The sequence below is a fragment of the Vicia villosa genome, linkage group LG3 (genome assembly GCF_029867415.1).
Source record: "Vicia villosa cultivar HV-30 ecotype Madison, WI linkage group LG3, Vvil1.0, whole genome shotgun sequence".
NCBI classification, from domain to species: domain Eukaryota; kingdom Viridiplantae; phylum Streptophyta; class Magnoliopsida; order Fabales; family Fabaceae; genus Vicia; species Vicia villosa.
In genome coordinates, this window is record NC_081182.1 from 207959523 (window position 1) to 207972043 (window position 12521).

Genomic DNA, 12521 nt, shown 5'->3' on the forward strand with positions numbered 1-12521 from the left:
TTTTCAACACAGGACATTGGTGGAATCACGACAAGACCAAAAATGGGTAACAAAACTGTTATGTTTCTTTCTACTAATAATAAGTTCTTCATAGGCTAATTAATATCAGTTTTCATTCGATTCTCTAATTAGAAAAAGCACTGAAAGCAATGAAATCCTCTATTCGATTCTACTCACAGCACACATGAATTTTATGGCTTCTGCAAATTACTAATAATAGGATTCAATAATACATAAAACCCATTCATTAAAACCTAACACAAAACCCTAAAACTACAACAGACCCTAAAACTACAACAGAGAATTTCGCTAACCTTCACAAAGTGAAACTGTAATATAGAACGGCGGCGGCGAGAAGATGTTGAGTGGTGGTCGGTATTGTGGAGGTTGGCGGCGGCGAGCAGACGTTGAGTGGTGGTCGGCTGTAGCATTTGTTAACGATGAACGATGAAGAACAGTGAGAACAGTGAGGGCAGTGAAGAACAGTGAGAACAGTGAGAACGATGAAGAATAATGAAAGACAAAACGCGTCTGTTTTAATTTGTTTAAAAAATTTTAATTTTAAAATGAGCTACGCCAGCGCTTTTCAAAAGCGCTTTCATATCTACCCTGATACCAGCGTTTTTTCCCAAAAAGCGCTTTCGTAGCCTATACCTATACCAGCGCTTTTTGAAGCGCTTTCATATCTACCCCTATATCAGCGCTTTTACAAAGCGCTTTCGTAAGGTGACCTATACCAACGCTTTTAGAAAGCGCTTTTGTAGACATACCCTATACCAGCGCTTTTTTAGTGTTTTTCTAGCGTGTTTTTTAATTTTGTTTTTAGCGAAGTCTATACCAGCGCTTTTTCCTAAAAGCGCTTTCGTAGGGGTGCTGCTAAAAGACAAATTTGGCATAGTGACTTTAAAACATAAACAATCACAAGCATCTTCATCAACCCACCATTTATGTTAAATGTCAGTAAAAAGAACTATATTAAGCATGTGTGTAAAGATATTTTGATAACTTAATATATGGTTTGAGAAAATAGAACATACCAGAATCATAAACTCTTCCAATATGACAAATTTGACAAAAGAAGATAGCACACCTTTAGCATGAATCACCTCCACAATAGGTTTCCAAGCCTCAACATGCTCTTTAGTCCATATATCCGGTGTATCGGGATACCTACAAATAATAATATACATGACAAAAGTAATTTAATCAACACAATTTATATATACATAAAAAGAAACAAAATGAAAGCATAATTTAGAAGAATGATTAAATTAGTTGTTATTATTTACATGTGAGCAGTGTTAGAGATGTCAATAGCTTCAGTTATGAGAAGACCTCTATTTGAACCAATGGCTCTCTGTGAGTAAAAGAGGATAAATGAGGTTGTGGAACATTATGGGACGTTGTTTTCAGGAACACCAAACATTTCCTTTTGCTTAAGAATTTTGCATTTTTGTACAAATGGGAACAAAAGTCATAACAACAAGAACCAACTCAAATAACAAAAATCAAAACAGAACTGCAGAAGGTATGTAGGACAAAAATCAATCATCAACCCAAATATACACAACTATTACTAAATAAATGAAAAAATATACTAATACCTTGCCGTCACCAATACCTTTTGTTTGCGCCGATCAAACACCTTGAAGCTCGCTCTCCTCACATCAACATCATATACTAGTGTAGAAATGACAACAAAATTATTATTATACTAGTAGAAGACCCGTGCGTCTCCACGGGTAAGTCAAATCTTAAGATGAATAATGTATTACAAACGCAAAAAAAAAGAAGTTTAAAAATTCGAATGAGGAATTTTAATTTAAGATTAACAAAACATAATATAGATGAAACGAATCTATATATAGTAGCTATGTAAAAAAAATACGGAAATGCAATAGTCATTCATATTTTAAGTCATTCGATAACCGTAAACACTAATAACTGAAAATATTTATCAAATCACTAACATGATGAATTTAATGTCTAATAGCTATAAATATGACTACTAATTATAAATATTTACAAATATCACTGATAACTACAATTTGTACAAATACTTTATTGATTAAAATAAAAATGTATTATCGTGATGATAACCCGTGAAAATAGTTAATAAAAGTTACATCAAGTCTATTACCTAAGAATTTGCTACAAAACTTATAATTTTTTAAATACGAAATTGGTAAATATTTATAACTTTAAACTCTAGCATCTTTTATAGAGTAAAAGGTTAAAAATGTATTGTGGTGATAGTTACCCGTACGTCTGTACGGGAAGTTCATTTAGATCTTAAATATTATTTGTTGAACTATGATTGTAAATAATGATATATTTAGATAGTGAAAAATAAAAAATGAAAAAGTATAGATGAGAATTGAGGAATAAATCATTGGCCAATTTCCACTTATGAAGATAAAAAAAAAAATTAATCACTTGTAAGGGCAAATAGGATATTTTGGAAATGATAAAGTTAGTATTGCTTTACAATATCTTAGTGTCTCCCATTTCATATGCTTACATTAAGTCAACGATTTATAGCTTAAAACTTATTCAAGCACAAAAATGCAAGTTCATTTAGTGATTGTAACACTTAAAAATAAGTCAAACGCTAACTGAATCATCATGTTTTAGGTATAATAATTAAAATCCAGTTTTGTAGTAAATGAAACAATTAAGTTTATCAGCACAAAAATGCAAGTTCATTTAGTGATTGTAACACTTAAAAATAAGTCAAACGCTAACTGAATCATCATGTTTTAGGTATAATAATTAAAATCCAGTTTTGTAGTAAATGAAACAATTAAGTTTATCAAAGATCATATAAAAATTGTAAAAATAAGTCTCTTAAAATCATATTGATTTAATGGTTATTTGATGACAAAATTAAGAGTTATGAAATTAAAGGTTACAAAGTTAATTAGGAATATGTAAATCATATATGTTCTCTTATTCCATTTTTGTTGCTACAGATCAAAGATGGCATATTTTATAGACAATTGCATGCTTAAATAATTTTCTTATTGCATAACTAAAATATTTTTTGAGAAACTTCATTTAGATAATTGTGTCTCTTGTCCTTTGTGAAGTTGTTAAGAATTTTGCACCCACTTTCTTAAATTTTTTACATAAGGGAATGGTGAAATCATCGTCCATATCTCCAATCAACTGCGCAAGTTGGTCGCAAATTGAAAGTTTCTGAGAGTTGGCATTGCTTTTATTACCTCGAAAACAGAAATACTCTCATAGTTGTTATCATTTTTCTCAAAATCAGATAGAAAGAACAACAAATCTAAGAAAAATTTACAAAGATGTGGCTAGAACATTTCCTTTTCACTCACATGAATCATTGACACAGACATAGACCAAACTGACCAAAGTAATAAAATAGTTGAGCTAGAACTAAGAAAAACATATTGCATAAAAATTTAACATCTTTCCATGTCTAGAAGATATTCTCAATGGGTTGATAAAAAGATTGTACATTAGAAAGGTATAAGTTTTGCTAGTTATATTAGTTAAGAAAGTACTTGTTTTTTTGTAAATTGATAGTGATATAACAGGCGCGGGGTCCAAGGTTTAGTGTAATGGTTTAAGGTATGTTTACATCAACAAATGGAAATGTGGAAACAACTGTATCTTTGAAGACAGGTTTGAAAAGAGCTTTTGTGCAACGTTTTGCTAGGTAGCTGCAAGTAGGGGTTGGAATTGGCTACCTCTGGCCTTCATGCCTTTGGTGCCTTTTTGTGTCTCTCTCTAACAAATATTTCTCACTCATCAACATAATTAATTATATTAATTTATTTATGTTTTATTGCCTAAAGTTATCAAAGGCACCAAAAATCAAAGGCAGGCAATCCACTCCCCTACAAGTAGGTACTATAAACATATATTAATCAACTATATATAATATATAATGTTCAATAGAGACAAAGTTTATGTACCTAACGATACCATATGTAAATTTGAAAGCATAGTTGAAAATATGTGTTTGTGACTGTGTACAGTTTGAATAGTCAGGTGAATACCACAATTAATTTAAAAAATACGTAATCCTATAAGGCAGTTTGAATAGGCATGCTAGAAACTTCATCAACATGTTATCCTATAAGCATGTCTTACATATATTTTAGATAATTCATGCAAGTTTGGCACCATACATAATAACCATGTATAATTATTAATTTAAAATAGACAGAGTTTGGCACCAAAATCAAAACATCCATAAGAAATGCAAAAACGTGGATGCAAGGGTAAGAAATGCAAAGGGACCGGATCTGTGCACCGTTCCCATTTAAATTGGTTGAAGTGTTGAACCTGTTGATTTTTTGGTTTTAATCACCTTGTGTAATGTGTGATATATTAATCATATTTTATTAAACTACCAAACGTGGAGTATAAAATATCACTTTTATCTAATATAATATTTACATGAAGCTGAAATAGTCAGGAAGTACAACTATTCCAGCTGTAGTTGATAAAGCTTACGATGTGTTGAACCCTTGGTTAAAAGAATATGACTTAGACCATTTACAATGGTTGTAAAACTCAACACTCATTTTTTCAACTCCCAACACTCCACATCATTTTCTCTTTCTTCCACCTAATAACTCAACACCCATTCAACTTTTACCCTCTCCAATGGTTTTTCACTCAACACCCTACCCCACCACTTTTTATTTTCATATTCTTATTTAAATTTTATTTTTATTTTTATGATTACATAAAATTACAATTATCGATTAAAATTAAATTAAAATAATAAATACTTAATAATTTATTTTTTAATTTTTTGTAATAAAAACAAAATTTATTTAAATAATTGGATACGATACAAATCATCTTAAATTAATTTAAAATACAACACACAATTAACGTAATTAGTACGTTACAAATAATTTAAAATGCAATACAACACACAAGTAACGTAATTAGTACGATACAAATAATTTAAAATGCAATACAACACACAAATAATTCAATCACGGAACATTCCAAACTTTGTCCATATGTGCTTCACTAGATCGGCTTGCAATTCTTGATGAACATTTGGATCACGGAACTCTGATCTAGCACGCACATGATTTGCAAAAGCGGGTAACACCTCGGTCGAGTATGGTTGTGGTGCACTAGATCCACTTTCCCCATATTGCTCAAAATCGGTCCAACGTTGAGAATATGAATCTCGTTCATCCTCAACAATCATATTATGTAATATGATGCATGACCTCATGATGATACCCAAATCAGCTATGTCCCACAAGCGAGCTGGTTCACGGATGATTTTAAATCGAGCTTGGAGCACTCCAAATGCACGTTCGATGTCCTTCCGACATCCCTCCTGAAATTTTGCAAATAATTTATCGGGTTCACTTTGAGGAAGTCTAATCGATTTGACGAAAGTTGGATAAGAAGGGTAGATACCATCAGCTAGATAGTATGCCATATTATATGGACGTTGATTCACAAAGAAATTCACACTTGGAGCCTTTCCCTGTTCCACGTCATCAAACACTGGTGACCGGTCTAGAACGTTTATATCGTTCAACGTTCCCGGACATCCAAAAAAGGCATGCCAGATCCATAGGTCATGAGATGCAACTGCTTCAAGAATAACTGTGGTGGTTCCCTTATCCCCTCTAGTAAATTGTCCTTCCCATGCTTTAGGACAATTTTTCCACTCCCAGTGCATGCAGTCAATACTCCCAATCATCCCTGGGAACCCCCGCATTTCACTAACATGCAGTATTCTTTGCAGGTCATCTTGGGTTGGTGCTCTCAGATACACTTGCTCGTACAAGCGTATGATTCCTTTACAGAATCTACGTAAGCACTCCAATGCTGTAGTACCTCCTATTTTGATGTACTCATCGACCGCATCCGCTGCCACACCATATGCTAACATTCGCATTGTTGTGGTACATTTTGCTAAGGGTGATATACCTTCTTTATTGGTTGCATCAACTCGATGGGTGAAGTAGTTATCACTACTTGAAAGGTCCCCAACGATTCGAAGGAAAACATTTTTTTTCATCCGGTACCGACGACGAAACATTGCATCGTCATATGTAGGCTCATTGGCAAAGTAGTCGTCAATTAGTCTTTGGTTTGCCGCTGCATGATCTCTATTGAGATATTTTCTACTACGAGGTGCATTATCTTCCGATATTTTGTTTCTACGCTCTCTAAATCGATTGACTATATAATTTTCTTCAATTTCACGATTTTGATTGTAGGCTGCGATATCAAAATGATATTGTGATGGATCCATTTTTTTGTGATATTGGAGGTAGATTGGATGGGATTTGGGATATTGGTACATAAATGGAGACCAGCCAATCAAGACCAGCCACGTGGCTGCACTTATTACCTTTCCCTTTCTCTCTCCGCGTGCATGATCTAGCCCACTCTCACTCCAGCGCGTGGCCCACACGCGCCAGCTTTGGTCCATTCAGGCGCTGCCACGTCAGCCTCTGGGACAGTTTACTTGGTGTTGAGTTTTCTCAACATCTCTCTCCTCCAACACACACTCAACACCACTTTACACACACCATTGCACATCATTTTCCCATGTTGACTTCAATTCAACTCACCATTGCACTTGGTCTTATAGCTGAAATAGGCAAGTACAACTATTCCACCTGCATTAATATAGAATGCATCATGAGTCTGTTTGTGTTACTGAATTTTTTGCAAATTTTGTATAGCTATCATCATAATCATAATAGTAATTAGTTTAGAAATTGAATAAAAATTGACCACATTGGAGGATAGATAACATACAACATCACAAGATTATACCATTGGAATTATCAATATGACCATGTGTTTTTATACCCACAAGCTAACCTGCAATTTCTATAGGACTTATTCCTTCTTATCTACGCGAGAATGAAGGTTATCTTTCGCTAATTTTGCTATTAACATTTTAAATGAAGATGAGTTGGCTTTAGTGAGTCTTTTTTCCTTCTTGTCTATTCAGAAATGAAGTCTTACCTTTTACTACAAACTTAAAATGGAGTTGAGTTGGCTTTAAATGGAGTTGACTTGGCTTCAATGAGTCTTTTCTCAGAAATATAAAGTCTTACCTTTAGCTACTAACTTGTTAAATGGAGTGTCTTAAAGACACCTATTAAAGAACAAATTTAATTGAAGACATTTTATTTTCCAATGGAAGGGAGTAAACAAACTATATTTTGTATCACACTGAATTTGATGAACAATCATAGTAACATTGTAATTTTGCTGAAACATTAAAGTGATTTTCCCTAACTCAGAGTGAAACACTTTAACAATAAATTTGTTCTGAATTTCCCTATCCAACAGAAACTCTCTCCACTGCATATGATTATCTCTTATCTCTTTTCCAGGCTCTTTATCAACTTCCACCATAACAGCTTTCACAGCCTCGAACAGATCCTCCTTCTTAAAAAACCCATCTTCGTCGTTCCTTTTTACCTTTAGTTATTATTTATATGTGAGCAGTGTTAGAGATGTCAATAGCTTCAGTTATGAGAAGACCTCTATTTGAACCAATGGCTCTCTGTGAGTAAAAGAGGATAAATGAGGTTGTGGAACAATATGGGACATTGTTTTCAGGAACACCAAACATTTCCTTTTGCTTAAGAATTTTGCATTTTTGTACAAATGGGAACAAAAGTCATAACAACAAGAACCAACCCAAATAACAAAAATCAAAACAGAACTGCAGAAGGTATGTAGGACAAAAATCAATCATCAACCCAAATATACACACAACTATTACTAAATAAATGAAAAAATATACTAATACCTTGCCGTCACCAATACCTTTTGTTTGCGCCGATCAAACACCTTGAAGCTCGCTCTCCTCACATCAACATCATATACTAGTGTAGAAATGACAACAAAATTATTATTATATTTCCATTATTAAAAAAAGGTGTGAAATTTAATAAAATGAGTTATTTTCATAAATAACAGTTAATTTTAAGAAAAACAGGTATAAAGCGGTGACAAATTTGTAAATATAAATTCAAACCTAATTTTTAGAAAAATTGGTGTGATATATTAATTATGAAAGTAATGACAAATTTGTAAAGAGTTTAAAGGTAGTGCACTGAGTAAACTAACTTTACACATACAATCAATCAAAATTTTTATACTTGTCATGTCATATTATATTTTTAAAATTAAAATTGTGTTTTAATTAGATATATGGTTGTGATTGATTGACGGTGTAAAAATATTTTACACTGTCAGTGCATATCATTTTTTTCATTTGTAAATATAAATCTATATCTGATTTTAGGAAAATTAAGTTTTATCTCAGCGCTACCTCTCTTCCCACTTCATCAATCAAGCTTATGCGCCACTTCATCAACCAAAAATAAAATTGAAAACGTAATTATCTGGATTCTAATACGAATTTTCCCTCTTCATCAAATCTGTTTGCCGCAGCTTCAATCTCGCTCAAAAAGCGTGTTCAAAATTCAAAACCCTAAAATTTTGTTAATATTGAATGCGTGAAATACCAAAGCTGTATTTTAATATATTAACAAGCTAATAATATCTACTATCATCCTATTTGATATAAGATTTTATCAAACACGATATTATATTTTACATATTCGAAGATAATTTTTCCAGTAACTACCTTTACTTTCTTTCATCCAACGTTTCCACAATCTAAAACTATTAGCCAATATGTCATCAAGCCATCATTTTATGTCTCATACTGTGATAAATAACTAAATAACTAGATGACAAAGTTGAATTTAAATATATTAGCAAGCCATCATTTATTCATTCTAGGCGGTACTTTTATGTCTCTAACTGTGATAAGGCTCAGGCTAGGGTGAGAGGCCTGTTTAGGTCTCTCACCGTGAGAGACTTCGTTTTTTTTTTTGTTTCAAATGCTTTTCTGCCATTGGATTAAATTGAGGTGCCGTTGGATTGAATTGGGGTTGATGATCTTATAGTGTACCCAACACACACAACAAAACTCCTTTAATGTTGGTATATGTGTTTTGTTGTTTCCAATGTCTGAATGGTGTACAGTAAAAGCTAAAAATTTTACACCCAATGATTATAGCTTTAATTGAATGTTGAAGAAATTAAAAATAAAAAAGGAAAAAGGACGTTGAATGCTTGGAACAAATTTTCCTTTATTAATTCTGAAGAAATTTAAAAATTGAAAATGATAAGACCAAAATTAATAAATCAATAACTGCATGAATAAATTTACATTAAAATTAGAATTAATATTCATTTTTATTTAAAAACTTGATGTTTATTTAAATTAAAAAAATAAATAAAGTTTAACTTAATAAATCTGACGCAAAAATTATTTTCTAAAATTTATGTTTTTTAATTTAAAAAATAAATTATGTTTAATTTATAAAATCTCACGTTAATTTTAAATTTGTTTTTTAAATTTAAAAAATAAATGATGTATAAATTTAGAAATCTCCCGATAATTTAAATTATAAGTTTTTTAATTTAAAAACAATTATGACGTATAAATAAATTATTTTAATCTATAATAATAATAATAATAATACTAATAATAATAAACTCTAATAATATTAGTAGTAATAATAATAATAATAATAATAATAATAATAATAATAATAATAATAATAATAATAATAATAATAATAATAATAATAATAATAATAATAAGGGTAATGCTAATTTGTGCCCCAAGGGCACATGTTTAGAAATCTACAAATGGAATGTTTGTGTTGGATATAGAAACTTTGTGTTTGAAAATTGTGTATTGATTTGATTAAAAATTCATAGTTAATTTATTTATTTACTTTTTCAACACAATCATTCCATTTATAGATTTCTAAACATGTGCCCTTGGGGCACAAGTTAGCATTACCCTAATAATAATAATAATAACACATAGATATAATAAAAATAACAAAAATAATAAAAATCATAAAAATAACAAAGATAATAATAATAATAATAATAATAATAATAATAATAATAATAATAATAATAATAATAATAACACATAGATATAATAAAAATAACAAAAATCATAAAAATCATAAAAATAACAAAAATAATAATATTAATAATAATAATAATAATAATAATAATAATAATAATAATAATAATAATAATAACCATGTTACAAATGAACTAATGATGGTCATCTATGTGTGAACCATGTTAGAGATAGAACTAATGATGTCCGACTTTGTGTTAACCATGTCAGAGATTCAACTGTTGATGGTCAACTATGTGTGAAGCGTGTTACAGATGAACTAATGATGGTCAAATATGTGTTAACCATGTCAGGAAGTCAGTTGATGATGGTCAACTATGTATGAACCATGTCAGAGATTCAACTGATGCTGGTAAATTATGTGCGAACCATGTCAGGGATTCAACTGATGATGGTAAACGGTGTGTGAACCATGTCAGTGATTCAACTGATGATGTTGCACTATGTGTGAACCACGTCAGGGATTCAACTAATGATGTCGAACTATGTGTCAACCATGTCAGGGATTCAACTGATGATGTCAAACTATATGTGAACCATGTCATGGATTCAACTGATGATGGTAAACTATGTGTGAACCATGCTAGTGATTCAACTGATGATGTCCAACCATGTGTGAAACATCTCAGGGATTCAACTGATGATGGTAAACTATGTGTAAACCATGTCAGTGATTCAACAGATGATGTTGAACTATGTGTGAACCATGTCAGGGAATCAACTAATGATGGTAAACTATGTGTCAACCATGTCAGTGATTCAACTGATGATGTCGAACCATGTGTGAAACATGTCAGGGATTCAACTGATGATGTCAAACTATGTGTGAACCATGTCAGGGATTCACCTGATGATGTCGAACTATGTGTCAACCATGTCAGGGATTCAACTTATGATGTCGAACTTTGTGGGAACCATGTCAGGGATTCAACTGATGATGGAGAACTATGTGTGAAACATGTCAGGGATTCAACTGATGATGGATAACTATGTATGAACCATGTCAGGGATTCAACTGATGATGTCGAACTATGTGTGAACCTTGTCAGGGATTCAACTGATGATGTCGAACTATGTGTGAACCATGTCAGGGATTCAACTGATGATGTCGAACTATGTGTTAACCTTGTCAGGGATTTAACTGATGATGTTGAACTATGTGGGAACCATGTCAGGGATTCAACTGATGATCGTAAACTTTGTGTGAACCATGTCAGGGATTCAATTGATGATGTCGAACTATGTGTCTACCATGTCAGGGATTCTACTGATGATGTCAAACTATGTGTGATCCATGTCAGGGATTCAACTGATAATATCGAACTATGTGTGAAACATGTCAGGGATTCAACTGATGATCTCGAACTATGTGTCTACCATGTCAGGGATTCTACTGATGATGTCGAACTATGTGTGATCCATGTAAGGGATTCAACCGATGATGTCAAACTATGTGTGAAACATGTCAGGGATTCAACTGATGATCTCTAACTATGTTACTACCATGTCAGGCATTCATTTAATGATGTCGAACTATGTGTGAAACATGTCAGGGATTAAATTGATGATGTCGAACTTTGTGTCTACCATGTCAGGGATTCAACTGATGATGTCGAACTATGTGTGATCCATGTAAGGGATTCAACTGATGATTGTAAACTATGTGTCAACCATGTCAGGGATTCAACTGATGATGTCGAACTATGTGTGAACCATGTCAGGAATTTAATGATGATGTTGAACTATGTGTCTACCATGTCAGGGATTCAACTGATGATGTCAAACTATGTGTGATCCATGTCATGGATTCAACTGACGATGTCGAACTTTGTGTGAACCATGTTAGGGATTCAACTGATGATGTCTAACTATGTGTGAACCATGTCAGGGATTCAACTGATGATGGTAATCTATGTGTGAACCATGTCAGGGATTCAACTGATTATGTCGAACCATGTGTCTACTATGTGAGGGATTCAACTGACGATGGTAATCTATGTGTGAACCATGTCAGGGATTCAACTGATGATGTATAACTATGTGTGAACCATGTCAAGGATTCAACTAATGATGTTGAACTATGTGTGAAACATGTCAGGGATTCAATTGATGATGTCGAACTATGTCACCACTAGAAAAACAATTATTAGCGTAGGACATAAGCCGACGCTAAATGCGTAAAAGCCGACACTAATACTGACTTAGCGTCGGATTAGCGTCGGTGTCGGGCCTAGGATAAAATCTCCGAAGCTACTAGGTAGCGTCGGCTACACAAAAGCCTAGGCTAAGTAGCGTCAGTTTTTCCGAGGCTAAGGAGACGCTAAATGTTGCCGACGCTATGTTTTCAAAATTATTAAAAGTCAACATTTTTGCTTAGTGTTGCACTAACCGACTCTAAAGTCAACAAATAAAAGTCAACAATTCCTAGTAGCGTCGGCCTAGGCCGACTCTAAAGTCAACAAAGAAAAGTCAATGAAATTTGTTAACGTCGGTTTGGCCGACTCTATAGTCAACTAAA

The 12521-nt window shown here is 32.6% G+C and overlaps 1 protein-coding gene across 1 annotated transcript; it reads right to left on the reverse strand.

Moving 5' to 3' along the window:
* Window positions 1-4915: 4915 nt before the first annotated feature.
* LOC131657221 (uncharacterized) lies at window positions 4916-6271 on the reverse strand. The gene has a single exon (XM_058926684.1). The coding sequence runs from the start codon at window positions 6269-6271 to the stop codon at window positions 4979-4981; it is 1293 nt and encodes a 430-aa protein (XP_058782667.1). The 3' UTR covers window positions 4916-4978.
* Between the last annotated feature and the right edge of the window lie 6250 nt (window positions 6272-12521).